Source organism: Pipistrellus hanaki (assembly GCF_964339955.1).
Source record: "Pipistrellus hanaki genome assembly, chromosome: 9".
Lineage (NCBI taxonomy): Eukaryota > Metazoa > Chordata > Mammalia > Chiroptera > Vespertilionidae > Pipistrellus > Pipistrellus hanaki.
This window is the reverse complement of record NC_140511.1, coordinates 22,338,855-22,360,419: the sequence shown is the minus strand read 5'-3', so window position 1 is coordinate 22,360,419 and position 21,565 is coordinate 22,338,855. Positions and strand designations below refer to the sequence as shown.

At 42.6% G+C, this 21,565-nt stretch overlaps 1 protein-coding gene across 1 annotated transcript in view; it reads left to right on the top strand.

Annotated features, from left to right (window-relative positions):
* The first annotated feature begins 461 nt into the window (after positions 1-461).
* The window catches only part of ARHGAP42 (Rho GTPase activating protein 42), a 229,340-nt gene continuing 208,236 nt past the window's right edge, over positions 462-21,565 (top strand). Inside the window, exon 1 of the mRNA XM_084894676.1 lies at positions 462-1,079. Coding sequence (XP_084750802.1) covers positions 926-1,079 — 154 coding nt within the window. The 5' untranslated portion in view covers positions 462-925. The remainder of the gene's footprint in view (positions 1,080-21,565) is intronic.

Genomic DNA, 21,565 nt, shown 5'->3' with positions numbered 1-21,565 from the left:
CGTACCCCACCAAACTCCTGTACCCCTGGGGGTACACGTACCACACTTTGGGAACACACTGAACCAATGCTTTCAAGTAGCATCTTCCAACTAGGCTTCCCCATGTTCTCTCCAACTTTGGGGACAGGGAATGCTGGTTTGTATCCCCGAGGAGGAGTCCAGGGAGAAGGTGGGGGGGGAACCGAGGGGTAGAAGAGAGCTACGCTGGGGGTTTGAGAACCTACTGTGGAGTGGGGGACCCCGAAGAACTGTCACCACGGAGACTGCCAGGAGCCCATCGGCGGGTGTGGGGCAGGGTGACCGCCCAGGGCGCAGGCTGGGAGCGCCGTGCGGGCGGGGCGGGGGCAGGAGGGTGAGCGGGAGGAGAAGGGGCGGGGTGGCGGGGTGGGAGCGCGGAAGCGGGGGAGGGTCCCGGAGCCCGGGTCCCATTCGCCGCGAGCGCTCCGAGCCTGCGTCCGCGGAGGCGGGGAGGGCTGGCCCGGCGGCGCTCCCGGCTCTCAGCGCACACACGCCCTCCGTCCCGGGAGCGGGGAGCGGGGATCGGAGCTGCCGGAAGTGTGTGCGGGCCCGAGGCAACTTTCCTGCTCCCGCCGCGGCCCGGAGCCTCCTGCCTCGCAGCAGCAGCGACCATGCGCCGCCAGGGCGACACCCTGAGCGGACCCGCGCCTCGGCCCACCCCCGGCGCCGCCCGCGCCCGCCTCGCCCCCGGGGCGCACTGAGTCCCCCCCTCTGCCCCCCGCGATCGCGCGCCACGGGAGCCCGGCGCCCACGGCGGGGCGCGCGGGGCCCGCTTCCTCCGCGCAGTCCCCCCGCGTCCCGGCGCGGCCCCCGCCCGGCCCGCCGGCCCCGGTCCCCGCCTGCCCCCGCCCTGAGCGCCGGGGGACAGTCCGTCCGGTCCCCCGCGGCCGCGGGCAGCGCCGGGGCCATGGGGCTGCCCACCCTGGAGTTCAGCGACTCCTACTTGGACAGCCCGGACTTCAGGGAGCGCCTGCAGTGCCACGAGATCGAGCTGGAGCGGACCAACAAGTTCATCAAAGAGCTGATCAAGGACGGCTCCCTGCTCATCGGGGCGCTGCGGAGTGAGTGCGGCGGGCGCGGGAGGGCGGGGAGGGCCGGGGGTCCGGGCGGACCCCGCGGGGCGCGGGTCCGCGGAGCTGGGAAGGAGGAGACGGGGCTTCTTTTGTTTGAATGGGTTTGGGGACAAAAGCTGAAGAGCTCCCCTGCTGGTGGCCGACAAAGTTTGTTCTGGACTTCCCTCCAGGCCGCAGAGAAGGGACAGCTCTCACCTGGACACTGGGATGGATCCGGAGTGAAGTTGTGCAAAAGCCAGCTTTTTGTATAACGGGCTGGGGGGAAAAAGTTGGGGACTGTTGGCCTTTTAAAAGAAAGTATTATTATTATTATTATTATTATTATTATTATTATTATTAATTTGAGCACTTTAACAATAATCCTTAAGGAAGGATTCAAGAGTTTGTCTTAAGGCTGAGCAGAGCTCATCTGTTTAGTGGTATTCAAAGAATAGGATTCATTCCCTATGTATATCAGTGGCTCTTCACTGGGCACCATCTTTTTGAGTTGGCTTTAAAAAAAACACACACATGCATTTGTAGAGTTTGTGGCGATACTGGTGTGAACAGACCTACAGCGCTACTGGTCCTATAAAAGGGAGATGATGGAAGACCGCATGGGCCAGTGGATTTTATCTCATGACAAGTTTTTACAAGCATCCCAATGTGGGGTTTGCATTGTAAATCCGGTGATGGTGGAGTCGCTGAAGGCCAGTCAGAATCTCTGATCCTCCAAAAGAGTAAAGCATGCCCTCAGGGGCTTCTGCCACCTCCCATCCCACACCCAGGAACTGGATCTGCACTTTGAATTACTAGGACCTTAGGAAAAGAAACTCATAGTTACATCTTAATAGAAGCTTCTGAGAGCCTTAGCCAATGAGCAGAAGTACTGGTATCTCTGGCCTCTGATGGCTGGCGAAGTGTTTTCATCAAGTGGGGAGGCCTGTGGGTGACCCAGCAATCCCTAAGACAAATATAGGGGAAGCATCATTGTATAGGTCAAGTACAAAGTCAGTCACAACCTGGGGGAGGTGTATGTGTGTCAGAAAAAGGCAACACTAGTATCTGATCTGTATTGTGAAGCACGTGTTAATAATCCCAAGGATGGAGTTCAGCAAAATGTATTGAAATTAGCCCGCCTCGGGGTGGCTCAGTGGTTGAGCGTAGACCTATGAACCATAGGGTCACAGCTCAATTCCGGGTCAGGGCACATGCCAGGGGTTGCAGGCTCCATCCCCAGTGGGGGGGCATGCAGGAGGCAGCTGATCACTGACTCTCATTATTGATGTTTTTATCTCTCCCTCTCTTTCTGAAATCAATAAGAATATATTTTCAAAATTTATTGAAACCACTGTGCTTCCAAATCCTTTTTTCCTTTCATCATCCCAAATGCTAGCACATTTACTTATCACTTACGTTACTTAATCGGGTAAGAGAAATATGTTTTATGCCCACATTCATTCAATTTCTGAAGCTGAGTCTACTGCTGGTAACAATATTTACTGGTTTGTGAAAAATATAACTTATCTGCGTTCTTCCCATTCTGCGTATAGACAAATGCGAGCCCTCCCCCCCTTCCTTTGGGTTTTCGAATCCTGCTGGAGTTCTTGGGACTAGCCTCCTTGTCGCTTAGCAGTGGTTCTCAACCTTTCCAATGCCGCTACCCTTTAATACAGTTCCTCATGTTGTGGTGACCCCCCAACCATAAAATTATTTTCGTTGCTACTTCATAACTGTAATTTTGCTACTTTTAATGAATCATAAATATCTGTGTTTTCCGATGATCTTAGGTGACCTTGCCAGTGATTCATTAAATCTGTATTAAAGGGTCCTGGCATGAGGAAGGTTGAGGACCACGGCTCTTTAGAGAGCGTGATGCCTCTTCAAAAACGTTTCCCCACCTCAGAGTGCTAAAAGCTGGGCCAACTCTCCTGGAGGTGCCAAAGGATCTACAAATGACATTTCAATTCACTGCTGGAGATCAGTGTGAGTGTTTCAAAAGTTGACAATCCTTATATTACTGCGGTTACTAGTTAATTTCCTAGTAACATTGTATGCTTTATTATGATTTTTGAGTCTAGCCTTGCAGAAACCAGGTGATTTCCATTCTTCCAGATCCGTTCTTCCCTTCCTAAGGGAAGAAATCTTGAGTGCAAGTTTCAAGAACGAATAGACCCTGCCTTGTGACTTTGGCCTTACGTACTCAACTATACAACCTGCTGTCTTTCTAGGATCCGTAGATTTGTGGTGGGAGTGCATTATAGTCATGTGCTGTACAGCAGCATTTCGGACAGCCGCAGTGGGGCCAGAGGTTATAAAGGAGCTGGAAAATTCCTATGGTTGGTGACGTAAAGTTGTAGCGTGGCGCATTCCTTGCGTGTTTGGGGATACTGGTGCGAACAAACCTACTGCGCTGCTGGTCCTATACAAGGATAGCACAAATAATTATGTGCAGGACATAGTACATGATAATAAATGACTGCATTACAAGTCATGGATTTACTACACAATAGCTTTTGTCCTATTTCAGACTGTACCCTTTGTACTTAAATGAAAATTTGCTGCAAAATAGAATGCCACGTAGCACCAGCTTCATGTAGCTCCTGTTCTCTGGAGTGCATATTGTCTCTTGTACTTGATTTAATCTCACATGGCTTTATAAATTTAGTGCAGCTTAAGAGTACAATGCTTGTAGTCTGTGGTGGTGTAATGTCCCCAGCTTCTCATTCACTTACCACTCACTGACCCACCCGAAGTGATTTTCAGTCCTGTAGGCTCCATTCATGGTAAGTGCCCTATACATATGTACCATATTTTATCTTTTTTAAAATCCTCACCCAAGGATATGTGTTTATTGATTTTAGAGAGAAAGGAAGGGAGAGAGAAAGAAACATTGATGCCAGAGAGAAATATCGGTGCCAGAGAGAAACATCCATTAGCTGCCTCTTACACTTTCGGGATCGAACCCGAGACCTGGGTATGTACCCTGAGCAGGAATCAAACCCATGACCCTTTGGTTCATGGGCAATGCTCCAACCAACTGAACCACACTGGCCAGGACCCATATTTTATCTTTTATACCATATTTCTACTGTACTTTTCTGTGGTTAGATAAACACATAAAGTGTTCAAATTGCCCACAGCATTTAATACAGCAACATGCTGTACTGGTTTGTAGCCTAGAAGCAACTGGCTATATTATATAGATTAGGTGTATTGTAGGCCATACAATCTAGGTTTGTGTGAGTACAGATGCTCACACAATCTATAATAATAAGAGCATAATATGCTAATTAGACCAGACATCCTTCTGGATGACCTTCTGGATGACTTTCCGGATGAAGCCGGGGCTGCAGGTGGTGGGAGGGAAGCCTGGGTCCTGGGTGCTGGGGGAAGGAAGGTCTACTCCTGCACGAATTTCGTGCATCGGGCCTCTAGTAATCAAATAAAAATCTAATGATGCATTTCTCAGAATATTTCTTTGTCGTTAAGCAAAGCATGGCTGCCGTGTAACATTTGATTATTCCTTCTCTCATTGTGGAAGGAAAGCATTTTATTCCCTGGTAATAGAATTCCCAGCCTCAGCTGCCAAATAGGAAAGATTTGGAGCAGAGGAACCCTTGAAGTCACATGATGGCACTGGTTTTTTCCCACCGAGCCACCTTCTGGCCCCAGGATGCTCTGAGGCTGGGCTGCAGCTGCTGACTGCCTGCTGTCTGGAGTGGCCAAGTCAGTGCAGCCTGCTTAGGAGGGAGCCCTCCTCCCCCCAGCCTGCCCACTCTGACTGTTTTCCCTTTCTGTCTCAGAAAGCCTTCACCTTCTCTATCTTGAAACCAAGCCTTTCCTTCTCTATACCTACTGATTCAGTAATGTTTCCATGATCCTTTTCAGGTTTTTGTTTTGTTTTGTTTTTAAAGTACTTTGCTGTTGTTTTCATTAACAATTAATGGTTTCTTACTATAACTTTCTTGTACAATCAGCACATTTCTAGGCATCTGCTATTATTTTCATCTTAGTTAATAACTTTTCTGGTGAGAATGTTGGCATGCACTTTTGATTAATTCATGCGTGACTGCTCCAGTAGGAGTTATATATGCTCCTTGATCTCTGATTCATGATGTAAGGTGTCTTTGGTGGAGTATTTACAAGGATCCTTATAAGTGTAGACCTTTAGAAGATGATTGCCATTTCAAATATATCTAAGATACTTGACATATTTTCAAGTGAGTGATTGCATTTCATATTCACATCTGGTCTTGGGGAAATGGATGACAGTTTATTCAGTGGATTGACATAGGCCTGAGTTTAAGTTCTGGTGCTGTCCAATGCTGTGTGATAATTAGTAAGTAACTTATCTTCTCTGGGTCCTACCTTTTCTGTAAAATGAGGGAACATCTATAAAAATCTTACCGCTAAGATTATTTGTTCATTTTATTACAAGTCACATGACCATTTGGTGAGTGATATGAGAACATTTGATACTGAGTGAACTGGGTTTTAGTTCATGCTGTATGACTCAAAATCTCCACCCTTTTCCAAATGTTATTCCACAAACTTTGTTCTTTATTAGGTACTAGTCTTTTTTGTTTGTTTGTTTTTTAATATATTTTTATTGATTTTAGAGAGGAAGGGAGAGGGAGAGAGAGGTACAAACGTCCCATCAATAATGAGAGAGAATCATTGATCTGCTGCCTCCTGCATGCCCCACAATGGGGATTGAGCTTGCAACCTGGTCATATGCTCTGACTACGAATCGAACTGTGACTGCCTGGCTCATAGGTCAGTGCTCAGCCACTGAGTCATGCCAGCTTGGCAACAGGTGCTAGTCTTAAAATTTGAGTTGTGAAATCATAGGCTAGTTTTCTTTATTTATTTTCTCTTTTCATGTTTCAAAGAAACATTTCAAAATGGTTATTTTATATATTTCCCCTTTTCTCTTTCTTTATACTTTTGAATTCAAAGAACCATAAGTCGAGCTTTGTTATTGCAAAAATAGACACTCTCCCTTACACCCCCACCCACCCCCCCAAAAAACACAAACAAACAAACAAAACCAAAGAAGAAAGAGAGAGAGAGAGAAAGAGAGAGAGAGAGAGAGAGAGAGAGAGAGAGAGAGAGAGAGAGAGAGGAGAGAAAGGATGACAGAAATGGAATTTGACTCTTTGGAATTGAATTGCATGGATGGGGAGGATGTATCAACGAGAGAGAGAGAGAGAGAGAGAGAGAGAGAGAGAGAGAGAGAGAGAGAGAGAGAGAGAGAGAGAGAATATGACAGAAATAGAATTGGACTCTTTGGAATTGAATTGCATGGGTGGGGAGGATGTATCAACATTCTTTACTCCACCCTGTCCTACAGCATCTGGGCCATCTCTCCTTATCAGTCTCCTTCCTCTAATTGCCTTAGGTGGAATCAGCCAGCCTTTTCCTCTGCCTTTAGGATACTGTTTCTCAAACTTGTATGTCTGTGCTGCTTTTAAAGAAAAAAAAAAAAGTTAATGGATTCTAAGATAGATTACATTTATTATGATCAATAAATATATACAATATGAAACTATAATTTTTATGCATATTCGTACAATCTTATTCAAAGTTAATGACTTTACAAATTAAATGTAAATAATACTGTGAAATCAATAAACACCTTTTCAACTACATTTAATTAATCTCATGGATGATGTTTTGCTGAATCAAAATTTCGTGTCATATAAATACTGCTGATAATATCTTGTGTGTCGATGATTCACTTTCTCGCTATTTTCACTGATTGAAACTGTGGTTCTCTAAAATCTTCTTGGCCTAATAAGGACTACCTTCTCTCTATCACAAACTTTATTTATTTATTGGTCATATTGCCTCGGTTCTTAAAGCTTAGTTCCTGGTGCTAGTGATCCGTGACACAATAACACGGTCACCTAAGTTGAGTGGCAGAAGTCGGTTGCTTAGAAGTTATGTAGAATAAGCAGTTGACACACCAGTAAGAGCTAAGCACACAATTTCTTAAGGGTGTCTTCCTTAGTGTCCACAGACCTCAGTTTAAAGCACTCTGCTATGTGCCCTTATAACCTGGGGGTTAAATAGCTGTTTATAGTAAAAGAGGACCCTACATGGAAAGGCTACATTGAAATATCTTAGAAAGGGTTAGGTAGGTACCCCTGCCTTCCTTCTGCTGTGTTTCACAAACTCACCTTTAGCCAGGTATATCACCTGGTTTTTTTTGTGTGTTTTTTCCCCCACTCTAAGCAGGTCTCTGTTTTGTGTGTATGTTTGAGGTCCTCTTTGCTACCAGTTTTTGGTGGTACAGTGAAGGGGTTAAATGAAGGTAAGAAAAAAGACAAGTTTAAGACATTTGACAGACATTTCTTTTTAAATACAGTGGTGCCTCACACAACGAACTTAATTCGTTCCAGGAGCAAGTTTGTTATGCGAAAAGTTCGTTATGTGAAACGTGTTTTCCCATAACAATACATGTTAAAAAAATAATTCGTTCTGTAGCATAAAATATGCTAAGATGACATAAAAAAGATAATTTTTTTGTTATTATTTTTATTTATGTAGATACATCTAAAAACATAATTTTTTTTTAAAAAAACACACTTTTTTTTAATTTTAAGACAGACTAAGTAGAGTCTACCGAATCTTGCACATCTTCATCCATTTTCTGCTTTTTGGCCGATGGTTTCATGAAAAACCTGTCCAAAGTCGTTTGTTTTTCTCTTTTCTCCAACATCTGCTGGAAATAACGGACAAGAGTATCGGAGTAAAGATCGTTGATCCTGTTTGCTTCAGCTGAATCCGGATAGTGGGCATTGGTAAACTCCTGAACTGCTTTCCATTTGACCAGGATGTTCTTGATGTCAGCAGTTGGGATTGGTTGATTGTTTGATTGTTGCTCCTCGTTATCAGATGACGCTTCCCTTTGAGCATTGTCCTGTTGCTGGACCAGAAGTGCTTGGAGCTCTTCAGTTGTCAGCTCTTCTTCGTGTTCCTCGGGCGAAGCAGTCGTGGAAGCTCGGGCAAAGCGGTCGTGGAAGCTCGGGCGACTTCGTTGTGTGAAACGAAGTTCGTTGTATGAATCCTGAAATGAAGTTCGTTGTGTGCAGCGTTCGCTGTGCGAGGCGTTCTTTATGCGAGGCACCACTGTATATTTTTATTGATTTCAGAGAGCAATCAAGAGGGAGGGTGAGATAGAAACATCAGTGATGAGAAAGAATCACTGATTGCCTGCCTCCTGCACATCTCCTACTGGGATTGAGCCTGCAACCTGGGCATGTGCCCTTGACCGGAATCGAACTCAGGACTCTTCAGTCCACACGCTGACACTCTATCCACTGTGCCAAACTGGGGAGGGCATGAAAAAATTTCTATAGTTATTGCGCTATTTACTTGGTCATCCTTCAACTTTCAGTGAGAACTGCCATTGTTTTAGGCTAGTTTTGGTATTTAAATTTGCACCTCGGTCTTTGTTTTTCTTTAGCTTAAGTGGAACTCATGGATCATTGTTTACCCTGTAAGACCTATTGCAGCTTATTCCACCAGGGCCCTTTTGCTTGCTTAGTTGGCCATCCTACTCAAAGGTGTGGATGTGGAGTTGCTACATCCATTCATTTGGTTCTTACAGTCATGAGAATTTGAGTTCAGTGAGCAGAAGTTACTGTGTTCTTCACATGAACTGCACTGAATTTTAGGAACTGCTGGATTAGGAGTGTGGTACTTTAAGGGCGCTGCTTCAGAGACATGGACAAGTTAAAGCAGTTATACTCGTCCTAACGTTTAAAATGGGAGCCTTGGGGCTCATCAAAGTGGAGTTAAATGGAGCAGGCTGAGTACTTTCCTCTACCCCTCTTACTGATTCTCACCAAGAGCTTAGTAGGTGCCCTTTAAAAGTGTGTATCTTTATTTCCATTGATTTCCTTTTTCAGAAGGTAGTCCTTGAGGGGCTGTCCTGTTGGATGGCCAGGGGAGGGGTTGCTGGGAGAACAGAAAACGTTTCTCGCTTTTAGTGGAGAAGAATGACTCACCAAGAACCACCTTTTACACCCCTCCTATGAGTTAAGATCCAGGTACTCTGAAAGTGCAAAAACTCAGGTAACTGCTAAACTTTTAAGTCAGGGAAAAGCTGCTTTAACAAATATCCTTTCAACTATTAACATTTTTTAGAATGAAATAACTCTGTTGTTGCATAAGTATTGCTCATGATTATATAAGAAAAACGATAATAAAGTTTATGTTCAGCGTTGCTTTGATGCCAAGTGCAATTTTATTCAAGAGGTCTGTGCATAGAGAGGAGCAACTCTTCTCTAGATTCGCAAAGAGAGAGATTAGATTAACATATTAGAGTATTAAGCTACATTCAGTAAATATTATGCAACAAGATATGTTTCCTGTGGACAGATGAGATGGGGTGAAGGAAAGGGGGTTATTTAGTCTTGAATCTCTTTCATGAATATTGTTTCTTGTCAGAGTTGATGGCTCCCTGTTCTGGCCCCAGCTGTTCTGGAGGGCAATTTCCACTCATTTCAGCTTCCAGGCAGGTGCCAGCCTCCCCAGTTCCACTTGCCACCCACCAGTTTCAGCTTGCAGCTCTGCCCGCCTTCCATTTCCCTCTAACTGGCCGAACATCTGCCAGCATCTAATTTCCTGATAGTGTATCCTCAGTGGATCTGGCCTCATCAACCAAGGTCTTGCTACCTGCTTCTCACGGACTTTCATCCTGAAAATTAAAACCAGTTGCTGAGCATCTGGCTCTTAGGAGCATGGAATCTGTGCTTCATCTTTGCAGCTGCTATATTTCGACTTTAATGGCTGGGTTTTGTATAAATGCAGCAACTTCCCTAATAACTGCCCTTAGAGCAAAGGAAAAGAAGCAGGATGCTTACAGGATAAGTCAGTGGCTATGTAGTTATTTTAACAGCTTTGCCTTTGACCAGGTGAATTTCAACGTCGGCCTGGATATTACTGACAATTTGGTTCCTTCTCTGTGGGATTGCCTCTAACTGGAATGCTTTGATTATTCGGAATACACCATTGGTCCTATCTACAGTATTCTGATTTTATTATCAAGAATGCAGTTGTAATGCTGAAGAAAGTGTTATGGCAAAACACACATGTACAACACTCTGTGTAAGGAATGTGATGTGCTTTAGAATAAAGTGAATTGTGGAATAGTAAGATACTTTTGAGGGGCTAAAAATCTCCATATTTTCCAACCTTTTTCCTTTGTTGCAGAAGCATACAAGAAGAAAAAATAAGCCCTAATTTTTCTATGGATTTGAGTCTTTCATTTGAGAGTAATTTGTCTAATTGTAATTTTTACATGGTGGGAAAAGGTAGGAGAAGACTAATAATGAACTCTTCGTAGATTATTTTATATTAATATAGATTTTTTATTTTTTTGGCCATGCCTGCTCTTTTAAAAAATTTATTTTATTTTATTGTTGACAGGAATATAGATTTCTCCAATCTTTTCCTGCTTTCCCCCCCTTAACCTAGCCACTGCTCCAATCCAGGCCTTCACCACACTATTGTCTGTGTCTGTTGGTTATGCATATACTTATGTGAGTTCTTTGGTTAATCTCTTCCTGTCTCTTCCCCAGTCCCCTCTGAGCTATATCAGTCTATTTCATGCCTCCATGTCTCTGAACCTATATCAATTGTCAGTTTATAATGTTCATTAGATTTCACTTACAGATGAGATCATGTGATATTTCTCTTTCTCTGGCTGGCTTATTTCACTCAGCACAATACCCTCCAGGTCACTCCATGCTATTACAAAGGGTAAGAGATCCTTTTTTACAGCTGTGTAATGTTCCATGCTGTAAAATGTACTACAGCTTTTGATCCACTTGTCTCCTGATGGGCACTTGGGCTGTTTCCAGATCTTAGCTATTGTACATTGTGCTGCTGTAAACATAGGGCTCTATCTATTCTTTCTGATTGGTGTTTCTGTTTTCTTAGGATGTATTCCTAGAAGTGGTATTGCTGGGTCAAGTGAGAGTTCCATTTAATTTTTTTTTAAATTTAAATTTTTATTTTTTTACTTTTAGTAAATTCCTTACTATTTTCCATAGTGGCTGCACCAATCTGCATTCCCACAAACAGATTTAACATTTTTGAATTCTGTGATACAAGTCTCATTCCTGATGGTATTTTAAAAGTGCCAAACCATGACTTTTTTAAATGTTGTTGGCTTATCTGATTAGGATGATTATTGGTGTGATGGAGAGGTATTTTATGAGCGACAGAGACCATCCTGGCCTAGTTGTCAATGTCAGGTGAAATGAAAAAAAAAACCACAAAAAACAAAAAACAACAACAACAAAAAACCTGGGAAAAATGCAGCATGTACATGACTTTGCCGCATTACTAGCACTCTCCCAGACCTCGGTTTTACTCTGGGGGAAAACAATGGGTAGACACAAAATGACCCTTTTGATTTGGAAGTCAGATTCATTTCTCACTATGAGGATGAGTATGTCTATGATATTTCCTCACACAATTCTAAAAAAGCAATACTGCTTGTGAGCTTACAGAAATCAAACCCAGTAGTATCCCCTTGTGTGCAAACATATATTGGAGCTGATCCAAATGAAAGACCCAGCTCCATTTCTCTCTTTGCTTCACCGGAAAAGTGATGATTTAATTCAGAGCTCTGGTATGTGCTCCTGTGTGGAGGGGAGTGATAAGCGGCTCACAGAAATGAGCGCCCTGTATAGTGTGTTATCATTTCGCAAATGGAAGCTGTGTAAATTGATTTTTACTTTGCCATGGTGAGAATTTCCTCCTTTTCATTTAAGTAATTTTCTTATTCCTTAAAATGTCTGAATGAAAGATTTGCGCACGCCCCCCCCCCCCCCCCCATACACCCTGAAGCTCAAATAAAAGGAATGGGGGTGCTGGTGGGAGAGATTAAGAAGCAGAAGCAAATTAAAATTACTTGAGAAGACAATTTAAGTATTACCGTTTTGGAACTTCTACTAGACTTTGTGTGCCTTCCGTGAAAAAGTTATTACGAGACACAGGAGAATCAAAGGCATAAAAGATTCACCTGCTGGTGAGGTGCGAGGAACCCGGGCGCTCCTGACGTCTCAGCTGTAGCGCGTTAGGATCCGCCGCGGGGCCCACTCTGTGCCTCCGGAGGGTGACCTGTATGCGGTACATCCACAGGCTTCCTTCTCTCCTGCTTCCAGTCTAGTTGGCCATTGAAGAACCCAGCAGGTCTGAGATCTGAGCCCCAGAAAACCTGGTCACAGCAGGAGAAGGAATACCACATAACCAGACATCCTGAAAAGAGAGGCCATGGGGAGATAAAAACATAGTCCGCAAGTGAAAGAAAAGCAGGCATCACCAGAAAAGGAAGTAAACGAGTCATAAGCAAGCAGCCTACCGGAGCAAGAATTCAGAGTAATGATCATAGGATGGCTAAAAAGAATGGAAGAGAAATTTGACAATAGCCAAGAAGAAATGAGGAAGAACCATGAGGAACTGAAGAAGAGCCATGAGGAACTGAAGAAGAACCAAAAGATTCACCTGCTGACTGTTTCAAAAGTTGGTGGAAAATGTGCGGACAGTGAAAAATTGTCTACGTAAGAGACAATAGGGGTGACTTTTTAAAGGGCCCACATTTGGAGAAGGCCTGGGAAAGCTCTGTACTCAAGAAAAAATGATGTCAACATGGGAGGCAATAGGCAGAGACGTTAAAGGCTTGTACTGACTGCTTGTATATCCCGGTTTTCCTTAAGTAACCGTTTCTAACACTATTATTACTTCCTTTGGATCCCAGCTCCATCACTGTCCCTTTTTCTCAGGGTGTGATGCTCTTGAATTCCCCTCCATTTTCAGTCATTTCCTCTGCCCCCTGAGATGGAGGTGGTGTGCAAGGATTCCTTCCCAGCCCTTTTCCTGTCTGCTTTTCTTGTGTGATAACATCTGCTCCCAGCTCCCAGCCCAGACCTCCTTCTGCTGAGCCCTGGCTCTGCTTTTCACCTGTCTGCTGCCTGTCTCCCCCTGGCAGGCTCAGGCACCGTGTGCCAGACTCTGTGCGTCAAAACCAAGTGCTTCTTCTCCTCCAGCTCGTTCTCTTTGTGTTCTCATTTGTTCAGCCATAGCCTCACCCTCCTGGTCATCTCAGAGAAGCATCTGAGTCCTTCCAACTCTTCCCATCTCTCCAGGTTTTGAGGTTTTGTTTGTTCCTTCGATTTGAGAGAGAAGAGAGAGAGAGAGAGAGAGAGAGAGAGAGAGAGAGAGAGAGAGAGAGAGAGAGAGAGAGAGAGGTATATTTGTTGTTCTACTTATTTATGCACTCATTGGTTGATTCTTGTATGTACCCTGATGGGAGATTTGAACCACAGCCTTGGCCTACTCCAGTTTTAAATTGGAGTTTTTTCACTCCACCCAGATCCACATATTGTGTTAGTGCTACAATTCTGTATCATCTTACATTTGATTTTCTCTGCCTGCATAATACTCCTTCTCTGTGTGTGGTGAATGAGAGAGAGAAATAACCTTTTTTCAAAGCTGAGAGAGAGAGAGAGAAAGAGAAAGAGAGATAGATAGAGAGAGAGAGAGAGAGAGAGAGAGAGAGAGAGAGAAATAATTAAAAAAATATATATTTTATTTATTTTTTACAGAGAGGAAGGGAGAGAGAGAGCTAGAAACATTGATGAGAGAGAAACATCGATCAGCCATCTCCTGCACCCCCCCCACAGGAGATGTGTTCGAAACCAAAATACATGCCCTTGACCAGAATCGAACCCAGGGCCCCTCAGTCCGCAGGCCGACGCTCTATCCACTGAGCCAAACCGGTTTCGGCAGATATAAATGATTTTTCCCCCCTAACTTAGAACAACAGAAATGTCCTAGCATTCTCTCACAGTTTTGGAGGCCGGAAGTGAAAAATCAAGGTGTGGGCAGGTCCATGCTCCCTCTGCAGGGTCTGTCCTTGCCTCCGCTAGCTTCTGCTGTCGCTGATAACTGATATTCCTCGCATGGATCACTCCAATCTATGCCCCTGTAGTCACGCGGCATTCTCTTAGTGTGTCTCCGTTGATCTGATTTTACTTGGTCTTTGGATATAAGCTTCTAAAATGCCAAGGATATCTGGATTCCCATCGGTGCTGACTACACTGTGGATGCTCAGTAATTGCTAAACATGAATCAGTTTGTGTTTTTACTAAGAGGAGCATGGTGTGGAGGAGGGTTTTAAATGTCTCTGGGGTGAATAAGCCAGGGAGTGGGGACTGTAAGTTTGCTCTTTAATTTTACTTCCTCCTGCCCAGCCAGTGTGGTTAAGCGGTTGAGTATCAACCTCTGAACCACGAAGTCACAGTTTGATTCCCAGTCAGGCACATGCCCAGGTTTTGGGCCAGTCAATGACTTCTCATCATTGATGCTTCCATCTCTCTCTCTCTCTCCCTTCCTCTCTGACATCAATGCTAATATACTTTTAAAAATAATATTGCATTCTCTAGGCTTCCTATGTCACTGCTCTGGCCTGGCTGTACTATTAGGACTGGCTAACTCAGGACAGCAGCGAGCACCAGGACTAGAATTTTGTACTAAGTAGTGGCATGGGTGCTAGTCGTTTGTCCTAGACCAAGTTTTCATCAAAAAATGGAAATAGCATTTGCCCCATATTCCTTTTAGGGTTTTTGTGTGGACCCGTGGAAAAAATGCATAATGACATTTTATAAAAACATACTATTTTGGTTTACTTTAGGCAGGATCATTGTAATCCTAATGATTTCAGCTTTCTTCAAGACTTCGCTTTATCAGGTTTTTTAAACAAATATTTTTAGCATTCTGTATAAACAAGATTATTGAAGTGGAAATGCTTTAATTGAATGGTAAAGCCTGGGCTTGTTTGTCCCCCAAATTAAATCAGTTTGGTAGGAAATGCTTATAAAATGTGGCATGGTTTTGATTTAGCCTTTTTTCTATTAAACAAATGAATAATTATCTACTGTGATCTGGGAACCAAGAAAGTATTAGTTTAGGCTGGAATTTAAGAATTAGGAACAGGCAGAATAGGCTTGGAGACTTTATGGACATAGCTGCTGATGCTTTAGTTCTGCCTAAACTTTTATAGTCTTATTGGTCTATAAAAGTTATTAAAAATGATGGTTACAACTTGCACTTGTCAGAAGTGGGAAGTTTCACCAAATGTAACTGGCCAAACTGCAGGAGAGGTCTTTTTCTTCCACGTTGGCTTCTGCCGTGAAAGCAGACAGCGACTCAGAAAAAGCGCTGTCCCAGGTGTATCTTGGGCTGCACAGATGTTTAGTGAATGCAAATTATGTTTGAGGTGAGACCATCCCAGCGGTTATTAGCGAGAAAAGGAAATGATGACATTGATAGGGCTGGAGGGACTGGGAGCAGGGGAATTTCGGGGGGAGAAAGAGAACATTTAATTAAGAATTGAAGACTCATTTGGCTCAGTGCAGAAATTGAATTGAGCCTGTTAGCGAGTTGATCCAGGAAAGGTGGTATTGTTACGGGATAATGGTGAGGATTGCCATGTCCTTTGCTAGTGGGAGGGGGGTTCTTGGGGTACCGCTGGGATTTCTGGAGGCTCCCATGGGAGGATGAGATGTGGTAGAAAGCTTTATTTGTGTGGAATTACACCCTGAGCTGGGATTCAGCAGAGCTGGAAGCAAAGCCAGTGTCCAGAGTTTCTGTTCCATGGCGGAGCTGGGTCCAGTCCAGCATCAAGCTAGTTCCACCCTGTCAGTCCATCGGGTGTGGGGTCCACATGGCTGTGGGCCATGTGGGTGAATACAGAGCTGAGAGCCCCACACACCAGGAGTCAGGCACAGCAGTAAGAGAGGAAACGCCTTGTAAAGGAGCTTGTATATCTCAGATTTTGTGGCCTTGCAGTGGCCACACCCTCCTGGTTGATGACCTGTTCTCAGGTGTGACTGACAGTTAAGTACCTTCCCTGTGTCACCCAGACTTTACTGGGCATGCCTATAATATCTACCTTCCCTTTCATCCTTTCCAGTTAATTAACAACTGGGTTACACACAACAATAGATATCATTGTGATTGGATTGGTTTCAGAATCACCAAGAGAGGACAAACAGATTTTTATTATTTTAAAAATATGTCCTGAGGCCTCTGTGAGCTTCAGGGGAGTTCTGCCCTGGGGCTAGGGGAACAGGATGCAGTGAACAGGAAGTCTGGTCTTGTGGGACAGCTTGGAAAGTGAGGCAAGGGCTGGGAAAGGCCAGGGTCAGGGGTTAAAGAAAGAAAACACAGATCTTGGATAATCTTGAACAAGGAATACCCTGTTTCCCCGAAAATAAGACAGTGTCTTATATTAATTTTTGCTCCCAAAGATGCGCTAGACCTTATTTTCAGGGGATGTCTTATTTTTCCATGAAGAAGAATTCGGTACACATTTATTGTTAAATGAAAATAAAGGAAATTTATTACCTGTGTATGGTACGGTAGTACGGTAGTTGTCAACACAAACCAGACAAACTGTGAATCCTATAGTATCAAGAATTTACTCATTTATTCAATGACAATCATGTCATCATCTTCTGGAACATCATCATAACAATCCAATTCCTGAATTTCCTGGTGAATTTCTTGTGACTCCATTTCTTTCAGAATCAGTGGACCAAATCTCTCATGTTTAGCAATAGCATTCTGAGACAGAGCCTAGGGGTGGGGGGGGCCTTATTTTTTGGGGGGATGCCTTATATTTCACTCAGAAGGAAACCTGAAGGTAGGTCTTATTTTCGGGGAAATACGGTAGTAATGAGTGAATGAATGCTTCCAGGATTGTCAGGGTGCATGTCCTTTTCTTCCCATAATTGCCTTGGTTCCTCTGACTACTCTAAGGAAATTAGAATCCTGTAGGCATTCCTGGCTGGCTGACTGTGATGCTTGGGCACATCCACTGAAGAGAGGGAGGAAGAGGAGGAAACAATGATTCAGAACCCACCATGTCATTTGCAAGACACTCTTCCCTCTTTTAAGTCCTTAGTGTGTGTGTGTGTGTGTGTGTGTGTGTGTGTGTGTGTTTTGCACGTCTGTCAGAATATATTTTAAACGGATCTCTACTTATTCAAATAATATGAACATTAAATCTGCCTAGAACCGTGGTTGGCAAACTGCGGCTCATGAGCCACATGCAGCTCTTTGACTACTTGAGGGTGGCTCTTCCACAAAATATCACGGCCTGGGGGAGTCTATTTTGAAGAAGTGGTGTTAGAAGAAGTTTAAGTTTAAAAAATTTGGCTCTCAAAAGAAATTTCAATCGTTGTACTGTTGATATGTGGCTCTGTTGACTAATGAGTTTGCTGACCACTGGAACTAGAAGAAAAAGGGGTCGCTTTTTAGCCAAGCTTAGCATTGTCACTCACACATGTGCAGTGCTAATAACGTTTAATCTTTAGTCATTGGAACATTTTAGGGTTACATAGGTTTCTTGAAGATTTAACATGAACAGCAATCAGCCTAATAGTAGAAAGAGCCTGGGCTTTACAATCAGAGCAATTCGTTTCAAGGCCAGTTCTGCCACTTACTCGCCACATGGCTGTGAGCTAGTTAGTCTCTTGGCTTTTGTGAGGTTTTCCTCCTCTGTAACATGGGAGCGATACTCATTTCACCAGCATATTTGCAGGATTAAACAAGGTAACAAAGTATCTAGCACAATGTGGGGTACTTGGTAACAAATATTAATTTGAGACTAGAAAGAAAAATTAGATTGGAGTTAGAAACAACAATCACCGCTGGGTTTAATTCGAAAAAGAGTAAGAGGTGGCTTTCCCCAGGGGAACCTTTACCTCACCTGGGCAAATGCATGCTACGTAGAGATGATGTAGACCATACAGGAATGCTTGGCATTATGAACGTGGCTGGAAGTGAAAGCAAGCCATCGCTTCTGTGGAATACTTTAGCTATCTTTTTAAGGATCTTTCCACATCTGAGATTTCATGGTTTTGTAAAAAACATGATGTTCATCATATTTTATTTAGATGATATGCTTATTTTGATATAGAAGACGATTATATAGGCATGAGTAAAGAAGGAATGATAGGCCAGGTACAGGTCACCAGTGTGGAAAGCAAAATTGGAACACAAATATTGTAGGGTAAGTGACCTCACCTCCAGGGTGACCTTTCCTCCCCTCGTCTATTGCTGGATCCTGTTGAGACCCCCTGACCTTTCATATCGCTGGTCATGCAGTTTGGATCCTCCCCTAGCATATTTCTAATCAGGTGATAGACCCTCCCTTGGAGGAGGAACACAGGAGCCAGAGAATAGTCCCCTATAGCTCTCAGACAATCCCTTGTATGACCACTCCCTTAAGCATTAAGCTTTCAGGACAATGAGGGTCTGGCCCTCATCAAATAATATTAAGAACAACGTCCCAGGCCTGTTTACCACACAGACAGAGTTTTGGTCAAACTGGAGATGACATTTGCTGGGAGGCCTCGGCTGTGTTTCAGCTGCAGGCGTAGAGAGGCAGCAAGGCCCGGTGGAGCCATGCCATGGTGACATCAGGACCAGCTTGATAATCGATGACCCCCTGCCCTGGCACCGACCAATCAGTAGAGATCACAACCCTGAGGAGACTTACCTGGAAAAGCTGATGAATATTGGATAGCAGTTCTCTCCAGAGACCTCAGATAGAAGCCCTTAGGAAGGAGGACCCGGGGATGCTCGCTCTGTCTGGAGCAGCCTGCACCTTTCCCACCTACCCTTTCCCCAGGCGTGTTCTCTTGGTCTTTCTTGCTCCTGAGCTCCAAGGGCCCTTCTCTTGCCTCTGTAACTTGTTTCCTGCGTCCACACAGCCTTTTACGCTCACTTCCTCTATCTCTATGACTTTCTAAATAAACTTTCCTTTGTATTTGAATCTTGGCTCTGAATTCTTCCTTAGCCAGAACGCAGGAACCAAGGTCTAACTTTCTGGTACCATTCATCCTTAAACGGTTTGCCCGTTTTTCTCCCTAGCAAGTTGGCTTTCTAGGAGTTGGCACCAAATCTTGGGCTGGGTATGTGAAACACTTTTCATACATGTCCGTTAAATGACTGGACTTACAGGAAGTGTGTCAAACTAATATTTGGAGATGCAGAAGTCCACAGGTTGTCACTGGCCACTTAATGTTGGCACCAATTCTGAAACTTTGTATACAAAGACAAATATCTTAGTGAAAAAGTTGGTGGCATATTATATATATTTACCAGAATGAGATTAATTACAGCAGGCTTATTCAAGGAATTGATATCAGCATTAGAGAATGAGTTTTCTCTTCATCAGTGACAATAATATGTATTAATTCAAATTCAGGAGATATTGCCAAGAAAGTGAAACTGTGCACATGATTTATGTTGTTTACTATTTGTTAAAAAGCATTGTATATGTTATTTTGAGAATATTAGTCCAGAATGCTAATTTTCATTGTATGGGAATGCCTTCCATTAAAATGCCATTTGTTATGTTATTAAAACAGCATTATTGAGGTATAGTTCACTACCATAACATTAATCTTTTTTATAATTTGTAATTCAGTGATTTTTCATGTTTACAGGGCTGTGCATCTAATTTTAATTTTAAAACATTTTTAAGCTTTATTGAGGTATGACTGACAAATAGAATTGACAGATATTTAAAGTGTACATTATCATGATTTGATATACAAATACATTGTGAAAGCATTCCTGCCAAATCCTTAATTAACACAGCCATCACCTCACATTTCATCTTTTCTTTTGGGTGTGGGAACATTTAAGTTCAAATTTTAGCAAATTTAAATAATATAAATCAGTGTTATCAACTATAGTGACTATGTTTTATGTTAGATCCTCATACCTTATTCATCTTATAGCTGGAAGTTTGTACCTTTAGCAACCTTTCCCTATTTCTCTTACCTTCAGCCCTGGCAACTATCAATCTACTTCCTGTTTCAATGAGTTTGACCTTTGAGTCTTTTTTTTTTTTTAAGATTTCATCCAGTATTTGCCTTTCTCTGTTTCTCTGTCTGGTTTATTCCCTCATGGTCCATCTATGTTGTTACAAATGGCAGGATTTCCTTCTTTCTCATCACTGAATAAAGTTTTATACATACATGTGCATGCCACATCGTCTTCATCCATTTACCTGTTGATGAACACTTAGATTGTTTCCATATCTTGGCTATTGTAATTTTGCAGTGGACATGGGAGTGCAGATCTCTTCAATATCCTGTTTTCGTTTCCTTTGGATATACCGTATATCCAGAAATGGGATTGTTGGATTACTTGGTAGTTCTATTTTTAAATTTTTGAATAAGTTTCCATACTGTTTTCCATAATGGCCGAAGCAATTAATATTCCCAACAGCAGTGCACAAGGGTTTCCTTTTCTCCATATCTATGCCAACACTTGTTATCCCTTATTTTTTTGATGCTAATCATTCTAACAGATGTGAGGAGATATCTCATTGTGGTTTTGATTTCCATTTCTCTGATGATTGGTGATGTTGAGCATTTTTTGCTGCACCTGTTGGCCATTTGTGTGTTTTCTTGAGAAAAATGTCTATTTGGGTCCTCTGCCCATTTTTAAAACTTATTGTTCGGACTTTTTTTTTTTTTTTTTTTTTTTCCTATTTCATTATGAGTTCTTTATGTATTTTGGAAACAGTATCTAATTTTAGGCTAGTTTCATAGACCTAAAAATTAATCCCATACCCAATAGTAGTTACTTCTCATTCTTTCTCTTCTTTAGCCACTGGAAACTATTACTAATACACTTTGTTTCTATAGATCTGCCTCTTCTGGAATTTCTGGATAAATGGAATTATACAATTTGTGGACTTTTGTAACTGACATCTTTCACTTAGCATATTTTCAAGGTTAATCTATACTTTAGCATATATTGGTACTTTATTTCTTTTTATTGTCAAATATTAAAGTATATGGATATGCCACCACATTTTATTATCCATTTATGAGTTTATGGACATTTTGGTTATTTCCTTTGTTTTTGCTATTATGAATAATGCTATAACCATTTCATGTATCTGGTTTTGTGTGGCCATATGCTTTCATTCTCTTGAGCATTTCCCTCAGAATGGAATTGCTAGGTCATATGATAACTCTGTATTGGAACTCACCATTATAAACAGAAATTTAATAGGTTTATAAGCATGTATATTACATTTTTTAAATTATGGGAAGCATATGAGAGTTAAATGTAAATTTAAAGCAAAGTTTTAACTTCCCATAACAAATTAAGATATAGCCTTTGTATTTGCTGGGAAAAACAGAATCACCTGTTGGATATTTAAGGAGGAAACATTTCCATGTAATGTTAAAATTTCATAATGTGAATATAGGATAAAAGCAATTTTTACGTATATGTAAAGAGTGGCAAGATGAGTGGAGAGGGAAAAAACACGGCGTTAATGCAAGGAACAAAGTGCCATGAGCCAGGAGGATGTGAAGAAAAAGAAGGGAAGCTTTCCTGGTGTATTCATTCTGCACACTCATTTTGCTGTACGTCAGATA